General features: G+C 45.4%; 1 protein-coding gene across 1 annotated transcript in view; it reads left to right on the plus strand.

The window, feature by feature from the left end:
• Positions 1-22,131, plus strand: part of DNAH6 (dynein, axonemal, heavy chain 6) — a 267,936-nt gene that overhangs the window by 103,454 nt on the left and 142,351 nt on the right. Inside the window, exons 44-47 of the mRNA XM_015423720.1 lie at positions 2,101-2,255; positions 10,196-10,427; positions 20,853-21,005; positions 21,353-21,493. Coding sequence (XP_015279206.1) covers positions 2,101-2,255; positions 10,196-10,427; positions 20,853-21,005; positions 21,353-21,493 — 681 coding nt within the window. The remainder of the gene's footprint in view (positions 1-2,100; positions 2,256-10,195; positions 10,428-20,852; positions 21,006-21,352; positions 21,494-22,131) is intronic.

Consider the following 22,131-nt stretch of genomic DNA (forward strand, 5'->3'; position numbering starts at 1 on the left):
AGGGAAGAGTTATTCCCTCCTTCTCCAGTGTGCACCCTGATCCAGACTACACTTTCCCTCCCTTACAATTGAGTTTCACAGCTAAACTACATGTCTGGAGATCCACCAATGGATCCCCAGCATCCTGTGCACTTGGCCCACAGAAATGGCTTGTTGGGTGCTAGTCTGTACAGTCTTTGAGCATTCCTGTTTCTAAAGAGTTACTAACCAGGCAGCATAAAAAGTACTGCTTTGCCAAAGGATACAACTGTCCTTCTTTCCTGGGATATCTGGATTACTGAATGGTAGTCCCTAAGCCTTGACCATCGGACACAGTTAAAAAGCCAAAAACTGATGGGAGGTGCACACCAAACTAGGGAACAGCAATGAGGACTAATCTCTAAAGTGCACAAGAAATAGGACAGTTTACTGAGACCCAATGAGTTTTGTGTCAAATATTCTTCCCTGAGGGGCAACAAAAAGAACCTGTTTGAGACTGTCATTGGCAGCCTTCCATCATATATTTACTAAAACACTCAGTTATTGTTATCTTCTGCAGTGAACTTCTCTGCAGCTGGCCAGCTAGGATCTTCAGCATTCACTTGAATAGTTTGGTACAACTAGCTACACATTACCAGAATAAGTTAAGAGTAGGGTGTGAGGTTCGCTTTGGCAGTCCAGTACATTTCTTGAAAAGGAAATTATTCTTTTGGGTTTTGATGCCTCTAGTAGGGGCTGCGGTGTTTTCCAATTAGAAATGTCCGTTAGATTCTGAAAAACTGTCATATTTAAGAGTAAGGCCTGAACCAACCCCAGAGCTGACAGATTAAATCAGTGTAGAAAGCAAACAGCTGGTCAGCAGATGGCCATGGCACAGGCATATGGAAAGGCATGTTGATACGATTTTCTTGCTCCTTTGCATTGGAATCTTTCCTGGAGCGGTCCCCCAGGCCTTGAGGGGTAAACTTCAGTAAAAACATTTGCCAGATATTTACCTCGATAAATGTGGTTTTGCATCCCATCTCCTCCAATTTAGCTTTGATGAACAAACACTGTTCCACGGCGAGTCAATGCAATAGTCAATTATAGAAAAGAGAATGAATGACATTAAAGGACAGCAGTTATTCTGTCTGTCATTCAGAAGGGTAGGGGTGATAGCCAGCAACTTTCTGACTGGGAGGACCGCTTAGAAAAGCCGCCACCCATGTTCTCTAAACTAATTATTGCAAGAAAAGAAAATCCAGCTCTTTTCGAGAATATTTATAAACTTTAAAGCCCGTTCCCAGGATCCCATCATGTTCTAACGTGGCCTAGAAAAAGAAAACAGCACGTGACTGTGTAGGCTAAGGGATGAGAAGAAAAGGCTGCACAGTGCTTTAACTGGGACAACACTGCTGTGGAGACAAAGCAACTACTGACACCCGGTACTCAGCTTCCATGATCAAACGGTATCCAGCATCTTCCATATCCTGCAGTATCCAGGATTTTTCTCCACTTGCTGCCCACCACAGTAATGGCATTTTGTTAGCTCTGTATTAAGTCCCTGCCTCTTACTTCTAGATAATCATTATGATAGAGTGATTATACTGGAACTGATGAATATCGCATTCAGCAAACATGTAAAAGGATTTTGAATTGTCTAAAAATTCAGTATATATGATGGTCCCATGAATATGCGGCTGGGGAAGAAACAGAGGAAAGAGGGATCCTCAGTGTCATGTTCTTATCCTCTCCTACATGTGATGCACGGACTGCATGCAGAATACATAGATTTTTTTTTTCCATTTATAGTCCACCTTTCTCACTGAAACTCAAGGTGGATTCTACAGTACAAGTCAATGTAACCAATAGAATGAGACCTCTAATAAGCAATGTAAAAGAACTAAGATTACAGCCACGTGAAACGAATAATGTGCCTCTCATACATGTGCAGTCTCACCCGAGAGGGGAAGATTCATACCCCAAAAGTTTAACCTGCCAATATGTCTTCAGATCAGCAGCAATTCTTGCCCAAAGGGTTTAAAAAATTGTCTGTAACTTAGCAGATAGCATCTGTTGGAATATTTATTTCCATTTCTTTTTCATGGTGTTCATGAAAAATTTCTCCGTAATTTCTTTCAGGTTGGTCTTGATAAAGCTGAGCGTGTATATGAAGAGCTAACTGACATGCAAAAGCTCACGAGTATTTTACAAGACTATCTGGATGATTATAATTTGTCAAGTGCTAAGGAGGTGAAGCTAGTATTTTTCCAAGATGCCATAGAGCATGTTTCAAGGTAAAATATCATTATACTGCCATTAATTGAATAGTAATACCAAGAAGGAGGAGGGGGAGGAGGAGGAGATTGGATTTATACTTCACCCTTCACCACCCGAAGGAGTCTCAGAGCAGTTTACAATCTCCTTTCCCTTCCCCTCCCCACAACAGACACCCTGTGAGGTAGATGGGGCTGAGAGAGCTCTTTGAGAACTGCTCCTGTGAGAACAGCTCTGAAATAACTTGTGACTGACCCAAGGTCACACCAGCAGCTGCATGTGGAGGAGTGAGGAATCAAACTGGGTTCTCCCAGATTAGAGTCCACATTCCTAACCACTACACCAAACAATAAACCACTGTTAATTTTAAAGACACATTAATTAATTAGGGTTTTGCTATATCTGGTGTACATTTTTATAGACAGGCCACATTGTTGTATTGTACACGGTTTATGCCAAGAACTAGGAATACAGATTTTAAGCTTCAGTGGCCAAGTTCATATGCTTTCTATTAGATAATCTTGCTGTGATGTTCATACTCCATACAAAGGCCTACGTGTGCTTAAGCCACATTTAGTAACCCCAGATTTTTAAGGAGGCAGTTATATAGATTGTCTCTCTGCATATAATGTGCCTCTGTATAGAGTGACCAGGTGCCATGTTTCTTTAAATGTGGTGGGCACACGCCTGTTCCTCCAACAAGGATTCATATTGCTGCCTCAGAATCATACAATCCGAGCCTCGGAGTCAAACTGTACATTATGTGCAAGTGTCTAATGCAAAACTGACATCCCACCCACCCACCCACCCCGCTTCAAGAGGTGGTAACAGGCACAGGAGATTAAACAGATTCATGGAGGATAAATCAATCACTGGTTACTATCCATGGTGACTAAAGGGAATCTCCTTTAGAGTCAGTCAACCTCTAGATCCCAGTGCCAGGAGGCAATATCAGGGGAAGGCCCCAGCCTCTCTGCCCTGTTGTTGGACTTCCAGAGGTACTTGTTGGCCACTGTGTGAGACAGGATACTGGACTAGATAGACCACTGGTTTGATCCAGCAGGGCTCTTCTTACGATCTTCTGCTTTAACTGAGTAAATATAAAGGAAGCGATTCAGGGAAAGCTCTTTATCCGTTCCACAGCTGCTTTTTGTTCTGGACATTTCCAGACACAAGTTCGAAAGGGCAGACACACACTCTGTAGTGCATGTAGCTTGTAGCTTAACTCTCTGACTTAAGCAAAAGAAAACTGTTCATTGTTAGAGCCACTGCTGTTCCTCGGCTGGAGACTACTAACGCAGCCCTTGGTATGAATGTAGATTTCCAAAATGCAAGGAGGGATATGAACCTCTGGATCTTTTGCAGTGGTGTATGTCTGCTCCGCTTTTAACAAAATCTCAAAAGAGTAACAGTGGTGGTTAGAAAACCGAGCTCTTGCTTTTATGAATAACTTCAGAAGTAAAAAAAACCCATTGAGTAGAGGCTTGGCACACTTGGGAAATCATCCTCCAGTACTGCAAAGGTGTGGTATGCAGCACATCCAGGGAATGGAGGGGGGGGGGCCTTAACACATTGACCTTGGGCAAGCCGTAGTTCTGATAAGAGCTGTTCTTGAAAAAGAGCAGTTTCTGTCAAGAGCTCTCTCAGCCCCACCTACCTCACAGGGTGTCTGTTGTGGGGAGGGGAAGGGGAAGGAGTTTGTAAGCCGCTCTGAGACACCTTCGGGTAGTGAAGGGCAGGGTATAAATCCAATCTCCTCCTCGTCCTCCTCCTCCTCCTCGTCTTCTTCGTCGTCGTCTTCTTCGTCTTCTTTGTCTTCTTCTTCTTGGTAAACAGAAATATTAGGGAGTGGGAGAAAGGATTGAACAGCTCCCCCCACTCCGCACCTAGTGCTTCTTTCCATTGCTGTGACATTTTCCCCCCCAGGGTTTTAACCGTGAGCGGTCTTAATTCTTTTTTCTTGTAAACTGTGTTTGGAGTAATTATAGATGAAAGGCAGTCAGTGAACATAGCAAATAAATCAATAATCTTCGAAGTGGTCTCTGTGTTTCACGCCCATGGGATCTAGTGTGCACGCGCTGGATCAGTCGGCATTGTAGCAAGCTCTTAACGGATTTTCACACCCCGACCTCGGGCATGCGCAGGAACCCCACCGTGGACATCCCGCCAGTTCCTTTCTTACCACTGCATTGGAAAGACCTCTTCCTCGTCAGTCTGATCGGTTCGCTTTTTTGGCTATTTGCCTCATAGCTCTTCGGATTTTTCCTCACTTTATTATCTTTTCTTTAGTGTTTCTTTCTTTGTTCTTTAAAAAACTTTTTAAAAAACCCTTTATTTTCCACTGAGGGGGAGGTTGCTGGTTTACCTCAGTTTGGCCTTCGGGTTACCCCCCCCCAACCTTTTCTTTCTTCTTCACTGTTTATTTTTATGGAGAAGAAGTGGGGCTTTTTTTAACCGGTGCAAGGGTTGCGGTAGTAAACTTGCTCCACCTGACCGCCATACCCTCTGTATTTTTTTGTCTGGGGGAGTCTCACCGACCTGAGTCCTGTCGGCACTGTGCTCGGTTTTTGAACCAGACAAGAAAAAATCGAGCAGCGTGCCTGAAAGTGGCGCTCCTTGAGGCGGCATTACATCCTCCGTCAATCATGGAGTCCGAGAGGCCTTCAACATTGACGGCTCCAGCATCGAGGCCTTCCTCCAATATCGCTCAACCGACTTAGAAACCACTGGCGTCGATGGTGCAATCCTTCGCTTCCACGCCGATGAAAAAAAAGTCCAAGCCAAGTAAGGAGCATAAGTCCGCAAAAAAGGGTTCCTCTAAGCCCCTGAAAGTGGCAAAGAAGGGGAAGGTAGTGGTGCGTGCACTGGGTGATGCCCCTAAAGTGCCTTCCGCTCCTACGGTTGTATTGATACCGGAGGCCCAAGCCCCTCCGCCGATACCAACCATTCAACTTTTGGACTCCCCTATACACCAAGTGGAACGTCCTTACTCCAATATTGAGACGGTAGAGCTCCTAAGTCATCAGATGGATGCAGAGCCTTCTCCATCTCCTTCCCCGTCATTAACATCGACAGTATCGGATGACTTAGCCTTCTCCATCTCCTTCCCCGTCATTAACATCGACAGTATCGGAATCGACATATTTACAGCGGCACGCAGCGTCACCCTCCACGTCTGCATATTCAATCAGTTGATATCGATGACCGAGATTATAGGGAATGCTCTCAAAGACAGACTGCCGCTTTGTCTCCGAGACGTCCACGGTCCAGAAGTCGATCCCCCCGAGTCTTTTTACCCCACTACCACCACCGTTGTCCTGGGATCAACGACAACTTAGGTATCTTTATGGGGGTTATCCACCCTCCATGCCATGGTTGACTCCGGCGGACTATTCCGACTGGGATAATTATTCATCCCACTTTGCCCACAGATCACGGTCGCCCTGCAAGTCGAGACCTTCGGCATCTTTGTCTCATCCTCCTGCTAACGACCCTTCCCACCATAATCCGGAACCTAGTCGTCCTCCCAATCCCCAAGTTGTACGACCAAAATCCTTAACCAGTCAAACTCAGGTCACTCCGGTACAAATGCCAGACAAGGACTCCTCTGATTCTGCGGAAGAGGATTAGGGTACGGAGGCCTCTGAGGCTCACACCTGACCACAAGTCTCCTAACCAGGCTGTCACTGAGGATCTTCCCATATCCCCATCTGACAATCTCACATCGTATACGGACCTCGTCAAGAGAATGGCCCATTCTCTAGGCCTCTCTGTCGTCCAACATCACCCGCAGGTGACAGATGCAGTTTTCAATATCGTGCAGCTGGATACCTCCACTACTTTGGCATTGCTTATGTCTACGGTTCTATTAGAAGCCGCGAAAGCACCCTGGGAAAAGTCTTCATCAGCCCCAGTGTCGACAAGACGCCTGGATCACATGTACAGAGTCCAGAAAACCGGAGCTGAATTTTTATTTTCCCCCCCTCAACCAAACTCGATGGTTGTCACATCATCCTCCATATCCAAAAGAACACACTCTGCACCTTCTGACAGGGAAAGTAAGAAACTGAATGCTTTTGGCAGACGCTTCTACTCCACAGGAGTGTTGGGAGTAAAAACCACTAATTACTTAGCCTGCATGAGCAGGTATCAATACACTCTGTGGGAAAGATTTTCTGAAATCCTAACTCACCTTCCCAAAGATAAGCTTCAGGCAGCCAGGGTTATTCAAAAGGAAGACATAGTGTTGGCAAAACAGCAGATCAACACGTCAAAACATGCCCTAGACGCGCCCTCAAGGACTATGGCCTCTGCAATAGCTCTGCAGAGACATTCCTGGCTCTATAATACCAATCTCCCTCAAGATACTAGGTCGTATGTTGAAGACCTCTTGTTTGATGGCCTCGGTCTCTTCAACAGCACTACTGATTCCATACTCCAAGATATGGATAAGAGATATGTCATCCTCCATGAGACAACAATACCGTCCCCGCGCTTGGTCGAGACCCTGGCAAAAGCGTACCCCAAGTTGTCAGTCTCCTGACAGACAACGGAGACCACATACATCTTCAGGAGGCCAAAAACCCACCTTCCAAAAACCCAGTTTTGGAGCTGGGCAACAATCTTCCCGCACCAAGCAGGCGAAATCCTCCAAACAGGGTTTTTGACTTCCCTTCCACCAAGTCAGCTCACACCCGTCTGTCTCCTTTACTTCACGCCTGGTGTCATATCACCACAGATGACTGGGTGCTATCCATCATGTCCCGCGGCTACCGTATCCAATTCCAGTAGAACCCCATTACATCGGTCTTCGTCACCACACCCCCTTCCCCACCTCTTCTAGAAGTGTCTGTCCTTCTACACAAGGGAGCCATCGAGCCACTACCACCATGTCTCCATGGGAAGGGATTCTACTCCCACTATTTTACAGTTCCAAAACGGGATGGAGGCGTTCAACCCATATTAGATCTAAGGGCTCTGAACCACTTCCGCATGGTGTCCTTACAACAGATTATGCCACTTCTGCGGAAACACGACTGGATGGCCACCCTCGACCTCCAAGACGTGTACTTCTACCTCACCATCCACCCCTCCCACTGACAATACCTACGCTTCGCAATTGGTCAACAGCATTACCAATATGCAGCCCTACCATTCGGCCTGTCAAGCGCCCCAAGAGTCTTTACAAAGACTATGATTGTGGTTGTGGCTTTCCTCCGTCTCAGGGGGATTTCCATCTACTTCTATATCGACGATTGGCTCCTGGTAGTGCCTTCAAAGAATGCCCTGGTCTCAAACATCACCAAGACGTTGGCACTATTAGAAAATCTAGGCCTACCGGTCAATCACGAGAAGTCTCAATTGCATCCAGTCCAAAGATATACTGAATTCCAAGACATGCATGGCTTACCTGCCACAACACAGCGGCAGACATCATTTCCTTAACCAATGTCGTCCGTACCAATTTCCTTAACCAATGTCATCCGTACCCAGCCTTCAGTCACGGCTTTCCAAATTCAGAGACTGCTCGGCCTTATGGCCGCAAGTATGTCAGTCCTCGTCTTTGCCAGACTAAAGATGCGTCATCTACAACTGTGGTTTATCCGCAAGTACGACCCAACAAAAAACACACATACCGTCGTCCTAACCCCTCCCTACCTACGAGACTCTTTACTTTGGTGGACTGTCCCTTCCAATCTCTTCCAGGGAGCGCCTTTCCATCGTCCATCACCCCAAATTACCCTGACCACGGATACTTCCCTGTCGGGCTGGGGTGCACACATGATGTGACTTTGTGTCGGAGGCAAGTGGAACACCCACGAACAAGATCGGCACATAAACTTCCTGGAACTGCTTGCAATACAGTTCGCTATCACAAGCTTCCTACCAATGATCAAAGGGAAATGTGTTATGGTCCTCACAGACATTACCACTGCACTCAGCTATATCAACAAACAAGGAGGCACGGTCTCCCTACGTCTCTGCAACCTTGCCATCCAGATATGGGACCTTTGCATCGCCCACAACATCTTTTTGATAGCCACGCACATCCCAGGACGCCTGAATATGCAGGCAGACCATCTAAGTCGAGTAGGCCTCAGTCTCCACGAGTGGGAAATGAACCCAATCTACCTCCTCCTACTCTTCCGCAAGTGGGTATTTCCCCAAGTCGATGTTTTTGCCACAAGGGCAAATAAAAAGTGCCCTCTGTTCTGCAGCCGAGGTGGCAAGGACACACAGTCTCTAGGGGACGGTCTCCTCTATCCGTGGTCCAGGGAACTTCTCTATCTCTTCCCTCCGCTACCCCTGCTCCTGAGAGTAGTACGCAAAATCATCAGCGACGGAGCGGACTACATCTTAATAACCCCATGGTGGCTGAGACAACCGTGGTTTTCGACCATCCTCGATTTGTCGGCAGGAATATACCACCAATTCCCTCCGGCACAGGACCTCCTCTTCCTGTCCGACTCCCCTTTCCTACATCATGACGTACCTTGCTTGAAATTGACAGCATGGAGAATAACGTCAACGGGTTTTCCACCCGCGTAGCAAATATTTTGCTAAATGCCAGAAAGCCTACTACGTGGAAGTCCTACCATTACAAATGGCAAAGATTTTGTTCCTCCTTGGGTGACGAGGCCCCTCGAGCCACCTCCACAGGTCTCGAGAGAGTTTTTCAATTCCTCCTGTCCCTCGCTGACTTGGGACTTTCCCACTCCTCGTTAAGAGTTTATTTGGCCGCACTTTAGGCCTACCATGTTCAAGTTGATGTATGCACACTGTTTTCACATCCGCTTTCAAAACGTTTTTTAAAAGGTTTATTGCATCTCTACCCTCCTGTCAAAACTCCTGTTGTTCCCTGGGACCTTCCTCTAGTTCTTCGTCAGCTCATGAGGAAACCCTTTGAGCCACTCGAAACTTGCGACATGAAATTCCTGTTGTGGAAAACGGCCTTTCTTGTTGCTGTCACCTCTGCGAGGCGAGTTGGAGAACTGTTGGCTTTCAGACATGACACGCATTACTTGTCCTTTATGCCAGACAGTGTCCGCCTCGTCCGTCACATCTCGTTCCTGCCAAAGGTAGTGTCAGAATTCCACCTACAGGCAGAGGTCTTCCTCCCGGATTTCTTTCCGGCTCCAACATCCTCAGAGGACAGACTGTTACACACTTTGGATGTGAAGTGTGCGCTCCTGTTCTACCTGAACAGAACCCGCCCAACGAGACGACTCCCAGCTGTTTGTCTCGTACGCACCATCAAGGCTGGTGACTTGCATCACGGCTCAGCGCCTCTCAAAGTGGATTGCGGGGCTCATCCGCCTCTGCTACCTGATTGCCAAACAGCCATTGCCTGGCCCGATCAGGGCCCATTCAACTCGAGCTGTTGCAGCTTCCACTGCCTTCCTCCAGGGAGTTCCCCTGACGGACGTTTGCAAAGCCGCTACGTGGGCCACGCCTAACACCTTTATAAGGCACTATGCCCTAGACGTCCGTATGAACTCTAGTACCAACATGGGATGTCACATCTTGTCTTCGGCTACACAGTAAGGACCTGCCAGCACTCTCCTCCAGGTAGGCCACTGCTCGCTTATCTCCCATGGGTGTGAAGCACAGAGACCACGTCGAAGATAAACAGGTTGCTTACCTGTAACTGATGATCTTTGAGTGGTCATCTGTACATTCACACCACCCGCCCTCCTTTCCTGCTGCTGTCAGCTTCTACATTTTTCATAGGGGTTGATTTGCGGCAGTTTGAAGGAACTGGCGGGACGTCCGCACCCAACCCTCTGGGCATACGCGGTGGGGTTCCTGTGCATGCCCGAGGTCTGGGCGCGAAAATCTGGTAAGAGCTTGCAACAGTGCCGATCGATCCAGCTTGTGTGCAGAGATGACCACTCGAAGATCATCAGTTACAGGTAAGCAACCTGTTTTTTTTAATTCCCCCCCCCTCTTTTCTCCATAGGATTGCTCGAATGATCCGCCAGGAAAGGGGAAATGCCCTGCTGGTGGGCGTAGGGGGCACGGGCAAGCAGTCCCTAACTAGGCTGGCTTCTCACATATGTGGCTACAAGTGCTTTCAGATTGAACTGAGCCGTGGTTACAATTACGACACGTTTCACGAAGACCTTAGGAAGCTATATAAAATGGCAGGGGTGGAAGACAAAGATATGGTTTTCCTTTTCACCGACACGCAGGTAGGTATGAATAGCTGAAATAAAAGTGAAACTCATGTTGCCGTTAAAATGTTATCTCTGACTCTGTAATAAAATGCTGTGTGATTTATGCTGCTTTTGTTTATACAACTAAAATGCTTCAGAAAAGAAGTCACACTTGATTAAATGACTAAAATTCAAAAGAAGACTTGGAAACAAATGATGGTTTATAGAAAAGCCACTTAAATTTATTTATTTGTTTATTTAGGTTTATGTCCTGCTCTAATATCTTGGGCTCAGAGGAGTTTACAGCAGTTTTCCTAAAACGCATTGCTCTTCCCAAGCAAGCTCACTATCTGAATAATATAATTTTAGTACAATATAAATCTGTGGACTAGAGCTCAGTCCCAGTTGTGGTCATGAAGGTATCTTTGAAGCTCTGCCTAGGAGGAGGAGGATTGGTCATCATTCCCAGGTCTTGAAATGTGTCCTCCTTTGCAGCAGCGGTACCTAACAGTCAATGGAATCCATCAGGAAAGATGTCACAGAATGGGATAGGCTTGGTGAGAAAAGCGCTCAGTCTTGGCCATGGTGTCCTTGAAGATCTGCTCAGGAGTTTGTGTTCTTGAACATTTAGAATTGTGACATATATTTAAGTGTAGTTTTATTATGTTACTAATGTTGTTAGCAGATTTTCTTTTCATTCTGTTAGCCACCACTGTGCATCTGGTCAGAGACATGAAATGCCTAAACAGATGAAGCTGCCTTCTATTGAGTCAGATCGTTGATCCTTCTAGGCCCAGTGTTGTCTGTTCTCATAGGCACAGTTCTCCTGTTCCTGAAAGCCTTTTTTAAAAAAAAGAGATGCAGATGGGTGGGGATGAAACTTGGAACCTTCCGATTTGAAAATATGGCTTCTGCCACTGAGGAGTCAGTCCTCAGGGTGATGACTAGGAACAGGAGCATATGAATGCAACTCAGCAGCACCCACAGAGAGAATTCACACTCCTCATCTCTGCTTGCAGCAGGACTGAGCATATTCCATAATAAAGATATTCTCAAGCAGGGGTCCCCAACCTTTTTGAGTCTGCAGGCACCTTAGGGATTCTGACAGTGTGGTAGGTGCAGCTACAAAATGGCTGCCGCAGGAGGTGGGGCCAACCAAAAATGGCTGCCACAGCTTACAAAATGGCTGCCGCAGGAGGTGGGGCCAACCAAAAATGGCTGCCACAGCTTACCTTCAGTAACACAGTGGAGTTCCCTGTGCAGTGATGGTAGCTGATGCCAAAGCAACTTTTTAAAAAAAACTCTGCACAGCCAATCAAATTTCCAGTGGCCAATCAGAAGTTTTGCTGGGCAAAAGCCCCACTCAGTCCCCACCCACTTTCTAAAAGCACTTAGCAGACTTCAGGAAAGGTGTCAGCAGGCACCATGGCCCTAAAAGGCACCACGTTGGGGACCCCTGTCCTAGAGACTATGGTCAAATAAAACAGGAGGACAGGAGCACCCAAAGACTTCAAAAAGTTAAAGATTGCTTTATTTTGCTGCTATAGACTAACCTGAGTGTCTGTGTAGATGTTATGGAGTATCTTCCAATGCAAAAGTGGGGAGGAACCCTCAAAAACAATTCTTTTGGGGTTCCTCTGCAAAGGAGAGATTCGAAGTCTACTATTTCTGTATCTAAATGAGGATGCAGTAGATGTCACGAGATATTCAAAAACCATAGTGTCCTTCAAAAAAAGTTTCAAGAAGATTGCCTGAGTGGCTTGGGGAAAATGCAGATATTGGCATGTGTACTGCATTTCCCCAAACTGATAATTTTTCTGAAGTAGTGACATGTTTTAACTGGCCCATTCAAGATGGAAACTTTTAAGAAATGCACTGATTTCATAGGATCGTACTGTAAGTATAATACGCAAGGTGCCAGCCACAGGATTGGTCATTTCCCCCATCCCTCTTTTGCTCGCCTATCTTCACTAGACATTATGACTGATTGTTGAAACCCAGTTAAATGAACTTGAGGATCCCCTGAGCTGCCTTTCACAGTCCTGATTAAAGGTGGGTTCTCAAAATGAGTGGTGTCCTATTTCATTTTAGCCTGAGTTGGTAGTGGTCGCAATCGTACTGTAAGTATAATACGCAAGGTGTCAGCCACAGGATTGGTCATTTCCCCCGTCCGTCTTTTGCTTGCCTATCTTCACTAGGCATTATGACTGATTGTTGAAGCCCAGTTAAATGAACTTGAGGATCCCCTGAGCTGCCTTTCACAGTCCTGATTAAAGGTGGGTTCTCAAAATGAGTGGTGTCCTATTTCATTTTAGCCTGAGTTGGTAGTGGTCGCATATAATGCTTAAACCAGCATCAACGTGAATACTGCCAGGGCTTTTTTTCCCTGGGGGAATGTGCCGGGATGGAGTTCCGGAACCTCTTCAACAAAATTCTTTAAAGAATGTTTCAAAGTTCATGAGTTTTCAGATTGAAAACTTCATTTCCCTCTTGAGAGTTCCCGCACCTCTTTTTCAGAAAAAGAAAAAAGCCCTGAATCCTGCATTAGAAAGTAGTGTAAGGGGACATAACATTCCTGGGGCAAGAGTTCCCCGGGTTGAAAATATTCTGAATGAATCAGGTAGAATTTTAGTGATGAGTCCAGAAACATGTTTTTTTAAAAAATAATTTTTATTGTATCCCCTCTTGAGAGTTCCAGCTCCTCTTTTTCAGAAAAAGAAAAAGGCCTGAATCCTGTATTAGAAAGTAGTGTAAGGGGACATAACATTCCTGGGGCAAGAGTTCCCCGGGTTGAAAATATTCTGAATGAATCAGGTAGAATTTTAGTGATGAGTCCAGAAACATGTTTTTTTAAAAAATAATTTTTATTGTATCCCAATATTGTTATTACATTACAATTTAGTTCCAACTTTTTGATACTTCCCCTCCCCCATTTTATCCCTTCCCCCCTAAGATGGCCACCATCATGTTATTCAAATTACGTTTTCAACCATGAGCACATTCTTTCCAACTTTTCAAGTATACCCCTGTTGGCTTCCCCTTTATAAACCCATTTAAAGTATACCGACCATTAGTCCAGAAACAGATGTGATTGAACAGCTACTTCAGTAGAGCTTATGCATGAAATCCAGTTTCTTAGAAGATAATTGCAACTGCCGTTAAATAGCCCACTTGTGTGGATTGGTTGACACTGGTTCTCTATCCTGGATTAAAGTTTTTAACATAAACATGGTGCTTATCAGTGGAAGACTTACCCAGTGATAAGGCTATTGTTAATAATTACCACTATAACTCTTCTCCTGAATAGGCCCTCAACAGTCCAAGAACAGTTCATTCCGTTTAATCATTGCATCCTTTTGAAAGGAGAGACCCCCCCCCCGGTTCCCTTTTCACTGTTTTGCTGGATAAATAGCTATTCAGTGATTTCAGAGAGCTCGAGAAAACTCAGCAGCTCACCGTAATTACAGCAGAAGAGAAAATCATGATGAAATTTTCAGTCATACTGCGCAGAGTCACACTCCATCCGAATAAGTTAATTACGTATGATGAAGGGAATTCCATATTGGTACTATTGACTATAACAACTAAACAGTGAGATAAACATTCCAGGAACAGGTTAAGCTTTCGAGCAAGGGAACCTTTTACTATTGACTATAACAACTAAATAGTGAGATAAACATTCCAGGAACAGGTTAAAATTAGTTGTCGGAACGCCCTATGTGACAGTATAACAAACAGCAGTAATACTTTCCTAGTGGAAAGAGTTTTTTAAAAACTATACTTGAAGAGGTTACCTAGCTGCAGTGCTTAATCTTTTGTCCACAGCTTAGAGGGAACATTGTTTATAGGCATTATGGAAATTGAACCTTTAAACATGTATTTAGCAGACATTGTTATGCTAGTTTTTGTTGAAAGTTTAGGCTCGATGAAAGCCTGAACAATATGAGAAACTCGTTGAAATGTGTTGAGAATTGTCGTCATAGTCTCTGAACAAACATGAGATGCTTTGTTGTTATGGAGGAACAAAGAGTTGTTTGTTGCAGCATGTTTTCATTCACAGTGACTGAGGATGTGCATGCCCAGATTCTTGTCTAATTAGTTGTGCTTATACCTTCTCCCACTCAAGAGCTCAGGGTGGGTAAAAATGATGTAGGCTTTCTGCCCTATTCTCCACCAAAGGATCTTATATTGCTCCTGGAATGCAGACTGAGCATCTCCAGGGAAATAGAACTCCAGAATCATGTGGCAGCTACTGAGAGTGTCTCTCTGCACCTGACCTGATTTGGCACATAGGTGGTATACTTATGAGAGACTTTCCCAGAACTTCCTTAAAGCTGTGATGGCATATAGGCAGATATGTTGGGCCCAAGCCATTGAAGACATAGTCATCAGCAGCAACATCTTATTCAGAAGGCAACCAGGAGTCAGTGCAAATGCTGGAGTGTAGTACAATGTGCTGTAACAACAGCCACATCTCAAAGCAAATAGTAACAGTCTGTCTCAGCTAAGGTCACTGAATGGTCATCAAGGGCAGCCTTGTATAAAGCACATTACAATAATCTCACAGTCTCTAGGTCTGCATCCGTGAGAGAATCTCACAGCCCTCTTAGTAAGTGGAGCCGTTCGAAGCACATGCTGTGACTTGCATCTCCAGGCTCAATGAATCCAGGATCATCCAAATATGGTGAGCCTAAATGACCTATTAGGTTTCATCCAAATATGGTGAGCCTAAATGACCTTACACATAACACTAATATAATCATAAAATAACTTTATAAATATTAGGTGTTGTGATCATAGTTAAAGACCATACAAAGTAAGCTGCATGCCTAGGCTTTTCCCCTGGTGGTCTAATTTTCTGTGTATAGAATTTAATTCCTCCAGTGGCCCCGGGAGTGGGGCAGTCCTCACTTCTGGGAATACGGCTCCTCCTCTCCGAGGGCAGGGTTGACAGTACTTTCAATCCTGGAGGGGAGGGGCTTGTCCCAGAGAGCCTCAGTCTTTTTGGCCATGCCCTCTAAGCAGGACGTCAGTGGCGGCACTCTGAAGAGCAGAGTGAACCCGGTCTTTCTCTAAGAAGAGAGAAGGTAGTTGCTTGGTCTGCAAGGGAAGGGAAGAGCTCATTCACACACACCCCACATCACAACGGAGTGGTGGCAGAGAGAGCCGACAGCACTAGGAGCTTCCTAGTTTCCACAGCCCACTGCGCAGACTCCCGCTGAGGCCTTCAGACTGGATCCCTACCCCCACCATCGATCTCAAGGGAGCGGTGAAGTCCGCGGCAGCCTTACTGGAGTACTTAGGCCCTCCACAAGGCTCCTAGAGGCTTGAAAGGGGCCAGCTCCAACAAACGACAGAGAAGCAGCCCCAACCCTAAAGACCTCTGCTGAATCGCAGTAAGACCTGTCCAAGGGGGTCGGTGCTGGTGCAGAGGGGAGCCATTATCTGACTTTGCTTTTGCTTTCATTTTTTTTGTCTTTTGGCGGGAATGGCAGTGAGGGTGGTCCTAGCCACCCCACAACCATTAGATAGTGTGGTCTAGAGCTACCCAGCTTCCTGGCTTCCACCTCTGTCCTGGCCTCCCAACCTACTGGCAAACCCATCCATGGATTTCTCAGGGGAGGACCTAAGGTAAACCTCCTGACCTGGATTAAAATTGAGATAAGGCAAGAAATTAGGGAAGCCATCCAGGAATCTAGACAGAACAGCAGTTCTTCAGCGGGGGCTTCAGGTAGACAAGGCAGACATCCCAGTAGTGAATCCGTCTCCATAAGGGCAAGAGCCAACAGTGCCTCGCTCTCTCCTCCTTGAGCAAAAAAGAGCAGATCAGAGGACCATACTAGGTACCATAGGGACCCTAGCCCCCCTGCTGAGTCTTCATGATGAGGATTCTGAGACCTCAGACTCTTCCTCTAATAAGGAGGAAGGGGAACTATCGGAGGAAGAGGAGGTAGTAAATACCTTGCAGAAAAGGCTTTTTCCACAGGAGCTGTATACCAAACTGCTCCCCAAGGTGCTGCAGGTCCTGGAGATCTCTCCCAAGACCAAAGAAAAAGAGGAAGCAGATCCAGATTTCCCTGAAGGATTGGACGGGACCCTTCCCAAGTCAGGAGTAGCTCCCTCAGGGATTCCCCTCCCAGCAGTGTTTTGTAATTTAATGAAGGGTGAGTGGGAAGCTAACCACCCTATCTATATACTAATAGTGAAGTCGCCCCCCTGCGTGCGGATATCTAAATCCGCACATCGGGGGCACATGGGGGGGAGGGAGATTTTCGTGCACACTTGGGACAGTTCCCAGGTGTGCACAAAAATCTGAAAAGTTGGAAAAAATATCGGGGGGGATACTTAAATCCCCCCAAAAGTAAAAGAGCGTCCACTGCGCATGCGGAGGGAACGCTCTTGGAATGGCTTCGGCAGTGGCAACAAGAGGGGAGGGGGTGGGGGAAGGCTTGGCCAACCGGCGAGGCCTCACTGCTGTGACCGCTGCCGGCCGGGGAGGAAGGTAAAAGTTGCGCGGGGACCCTAGCCCCCCTGCTGAGTCTTCATGATGAGGATTCTGAGACCTCAGACTCTTCCTCTAATAAGGAGGAAGGGGAACTATCGGAGGAAGAGGAGGTAGTAAATACCTTGCAGAAAAGGCTTTTTCCACAGGAGCTGTATACCAAACTGCTCCCCAAGGTGCTGCAGGTCCTGGAGATCTCTCCCAAGACCAAAGAAAAAGAGGAAGCAGATCCAGATTTCCCTGAAGGATTGGACGGGACCCTTCCCAAGTCAGGAGTAGCTCCCTCAGGGATTCCCCTCCCAGCAGTGTTTTGTAATTTAATGAAGGGTGAGTGGGAAGCTAACCACCCTATTATTCCTTATTTCCTGTTGTTCCCAGTTTTATTCCCTGGTACCAGAAACTGCAAAGAGAATCAAGCTGCCCCTAGTGGACAACCCAGAAGCAAGCCTGTGTTCCACCTCGGTTCTTCCAGTGGAGGCGGATGGCTTTCCCAAAGACCCCTGTGACTGGCAGATTGAACAGGCTGTGTGCAGGGACTTTGAAGCCTCAGTGACATCACTGAGAGCGTCTGCAGCTGGTTCTCTTTTTGCTAGAGCCACATTCTCCTGGGCTTCGGATCTGGCAGCAGCGAGCAGCAATGTACCTACAGATGAGCTGAAGAAGATCGCCCTAGCAACTGCTTTCGCGGCAGATGCATCTCTGGATGCTCTCCAGTCGTCAGCTAGAGCCATGGCCTTTAGTGTAGCAGCTAGATGGAATACCTGGCTTAGAAGCTGGAAGGTGGATCCCTTGGTCCAGGCCAAGGTAGCAGCGATCCCCTTCAAAGGCATCAATCTGTTTGAGGAAGGTATGACAAATGCCTGGTGGAAGACAAAGACATGAAAAAAGCCCTTCCTTCCAGGAAGAAAGACAGCAAGCCTAGAAGGCATTTTTCAGTCCTTTTGAGAATTCAAGCGTCCTTCATGTGCAGGCTTTTCCAGGTCCTTTAAAGATAGATAGCAGCCCAAACAGTGAGAGGGTAATAGGCCTTCCTCCTTCAACAAACTCATTCAGAACTCTAAGTGCACCAAAAAGGGAACCTCAGTGTGACTATGCTGGAGCAGCAGATGCTACAAGGATTGGAGAGCATCAGTAGAATTTTGCAAGCCACTGGTAGCAGACACTAAATGACAAATAGGTAATAGACACAGTAATAAATGGATATTCTCTAGAGTTCAGCTCCATTCCATCCAAATGCTTTTTGCACGTTCCAAGAAACCAATCTAGTCAGAAACATCAGCTCCTAGAAGGGGTCATCCAGTATCTCTTGGACACTGGGCCTATAGAACCGGTACCCGATGCACACAGAACCGGGGGGAGGGGGGTTCTACTCAATGTTTTTCATAGTACCAAAGAAGAATGGGGATGTCAGGGCCATCCTGGACCTGGTTGAACAGAAGCATCAGAACAAGGAAATTCAAAATGGAGACACTCAAATCCATCATAGCATCTATTCAGAAGGGAGACTTCATGGCATCCATTGATCTCTCAGAGGGCTACTTACATATTCTGATGTGAGAGACCCATTGCAGGTTTCTTCGGTTTGCATATAATTGAAGGCACTTCAAATATTGGGCGCTGTTGTTCGGATTGCAGTCATCACCCAGGGTGTTCACGAAAATACTGGTAGCTCTGGTAGCACATCTGAGATTACAGGGAATATCACTCTTTCTGTATGTACCTGGATGGTATTTATTTATTTATTTAATTTTTATCCCGCCCTTTAAAAGGCACCCTCTTTCCCAGTGGGCCTGGAGGTGGTGACCCGTATCGTGTCCTACCTTTGGGAACACAGCTTTGTAAGCAATGAAAAAAAGGGCAGTTTACATCCAATGTTGACAGTTCTACATCTGGGAGTGCTGTTTGACACCTCACAGGAATGAGATATAGACTTTATAAAGCACACAAACACAAAGGTGGGTTTTTTTTACTTAAAATAAAAACATGCTTAAAAGATTAGCACTCTTGCTAATGTTTTGTTTATTTAACAGTCTCTTAATAACTGACACCTCTTGCTCAGAATTGCTGCATCAAAATGTCTGTGGTGTTGCAATCTTGAGTATGCTGTTCAAGTGTGTATCTATAAGCTGCAAACCTACTTTTGATTTATTGACATTCAGTACAGAAATCTCATGCTCAGAGTTCTGAGCCTAGGAATCGGGAAAACATGAAATGGCTGAGTATTGCGAGCTTCTGTACATAAATTACTTTATGTGCTGGTCAAGAACATGAGAAGGCATCCTGACACAGATTGAGGTCTATGTGTTTGTCTACAAAACAATAGTCTTTCTCAGTGGTCAGTATCAGCCTACTATCTGGGAAGTCTAAGTTCAAACTCCCCAAAGGAAAATTTCCCCAAAGGAAATGTGCTGGGTGAACTTGGTCTGGAAACACACTCTCAGCCCAATCCACCTCACTGGCTTGTTGTTATTCTTCATCTAAATAGTTCAGATTGCTTTCCTACTGAGAAAGACTAGATCATGAGGGCATGAATACAGTGATAAGGGGGAGGGAACCCAGTTGCACCCAGGAGACCCACAGCTTAACAAACCCAACAAAACACACACACTGTAGCAAGGCACACAAAAGCTCATACCTTGTATAAAATTTCGTTGGTCTTAAAGGTTGTTTGTATTTTCCCCATCCGATTGAGGCAGCCCAGCAAAGCAAGCTCTTCCTCCCTCCTTTCAGGGAGGAGCTTCAGCCAATGGAGGGGGAGAAAGGCTTGCCTTTGTTTCCTGTTCGACTGAGGCAGCTTGGCCAGGAAGCAAGTTCTGACTCATTCCCTCTCTCCCCCTGGGAGGGAGAGGAGCCTCAGCCAATGCAGGGAAAAGAAGTTTGCCTATCTATCTCTCCTGAGTGATTGAAAGAGTCTGGCACAGCAAGCTACAATGCAGCACCAGCAGCAGAAGTGGAAGAAGAAGCAGGAGACAACCAGTTCCACTGTGGGCCTGATAGAAGCTCTCCGGGGGCCTGATCCAGCCCGCGGGCTGCATGTTTGTCACCTCTGGTTTAGATGCGTTTTAACTGTATATGTTCTTTGTTTTGGTCTCGCTGCAAGCATATATGTGGGTTCTGTGTCTGTGCAAAGATCTTTTGGAAATATTTGGAAACATGCAATGTGCAGAAGTCCTTTGCTGGTAAAGTCTCTTGGTGTTAAAAAACCCAAACAGACTTTACACTTAGCTCAAGAAAGATCTGAATGAAGCTCTTCAAAACCCATATGTCTGGCTGCACATATGAAAGCTCAAAGAAATCAGTTAAAAGTAAGCAGTCTTTTAAAAATGACGTATGTTTCTACAGTCGAAAGCTAAAGAGTGGAACACAATTTCAGATCAAATAAATACATAATTAGGCCAAATGAAAAAGAATACATTGACTTGGGTCCTATACAGCGCCAGTGAAGTCTCACTTGAAGAGGACTATTTCCCCACCTTCCTTCCAACTTCAGCCTTCTTTTCCCCAAAAAATGGTGTACCCACAGGTCACTAGACCCCCCCCCCAGGAAGAATAAGTGAAGGGCAAAATAAGAGTCTACAGCAGGACGGGGGAATTGGCAAACATTGTCCCTCCTGCCATACCATGAGGGGGGTATTGTTGCACCCTCTGAACAGCATCTTGGCATCCATGCCATTGAGCTTATTTCATGCTTCTATTTTGGGGCATTCCGATTTGTAATGTAGATAGGAATAGAATTCTTATCTACTGTCTCTGGCTGCTAGCGGCCCACAACACCTTGTTTATATGTGACTGGATTAGGATTTGGTGTGCCGATGCTTATAAAATACGATCTTTATTTTAAAGTGAATAAATGTTTACTCATGATGTGTACTAGTAATTTACTAGTAAGCTTCTGATTGTGGTATTTTTAAGTTACCTAACTCTCTTTTGTGACCACTGTTGTTTATAAAATTTTACAGATTGTTGTAGAGGAGTTTCTAGAAGATATAAACAACATTCTGAATTCTGGTGAGGTACCTAATCTGTTTGAAAAAGATGAACTGGAGTTTGTGATGGCAGCTACCAGACCCAAAGCAAAAGATGCTGGTATAGCAGAGGGTAATAGGGATGAGGTAATAGAAACATTTCAAGTAGTATTTTTAAGGTGTAATTTGAATAATTTTTGCTGCAGACAGAGCAATTGAAATTATGGTGCATGTTGTACATGTGTAATTACCATCTCCGAAAGGAAGAGGAAATTACTTCTTATGATGCTGTTGTTCTCAGCCAATATCAGAGATTGATTCTAAGGTGAGAGATGGAAATAGGCTGTTAAGTCAAGCAGCCTATTTCCTCACCAGCTAGTAATCATTTGCTACAGTTTATAAGTGTACTATAGATTTTATTTGTGCTAACAACCTCATTATTGCCTTGCTTTCTTCTTATACTCAAATTAATATTTGGGACGGCCTTTTCTCAGGTATTTCGATATTTTATCAACCGTGTCCGCCAGAAGCTGCACATTGTTCTGTGCATGAGTCCTGTTGGAGATGCTTTTCGAGCACGGTGCCGAATGTTTCCATCGCTTGTGAACTGCTGCACGATTGATTGGTTTGTGCAGGTACCTAAGTTCCAATCAAAGAATCTTGTTAAGATGTCCCAGTAACACAGGATTTTTATTTAAGAACATATGACCGGCTTTCTTCAGCCACTGTTTCCTTGTTAAGCTTGTGGTTATTTCCTTCATTCTCCAGTATAACATACAGCCTCTAACATAATTAAAATTTAACATGCTTTGCTTGTCTTTAAATGGTAAAATATTGATCTTGCCCTCTCCAGCCCAACTCTTTTGAGTGATCCTTCAAATACTAGATTCAGTATTTGAATAATTCTCTATTACATTTTAAGCTTGGTGTATGCTAGTCTGACCTGGATAGTCCAGACTAACCCAATCTCACCAGATCTCGGAAGCTAATCAGGTGTCAGCCTTGGTCAATATTTGGATGAGAGACCACCAAGGAATTCACAGAGGCAGGCAAAGGCAAACCATCCCTGAATGTCTCTTTCCTTGACAACCCTATGTGGTCACCAAAAGTCAAATGTGATTTGACAGCAAAAAAACAAAAAAGCTCCAGTCTTCGTTTTTGCTTTCTTTGAAAATTCCCTTGCATGTTTCTCTTTTTAAATTCACACCAAAATTGCATTGTTAATAGAAACTTGGTGGCAACTTTAGTTCCAGGTCTTTGAAATTTTCCCCAC

This window comes from Gekko japonicus, unplaced genomic scaffold, assembly GCF_001447785.1.
Source record: "Gekko japonicus isolate JY-2015 unplaced genomic scaffold, Gekko_japonicus_V1.1 scaffold48, whole genome shotgun sequence".
Classification (NCBI taxonomy): domain Eukaryota; kingdom Metazoa; phylum Chordata; class Lepidosauria; order Squamata; family Gekkonidae; genus Gekko; species Gekko japonicus.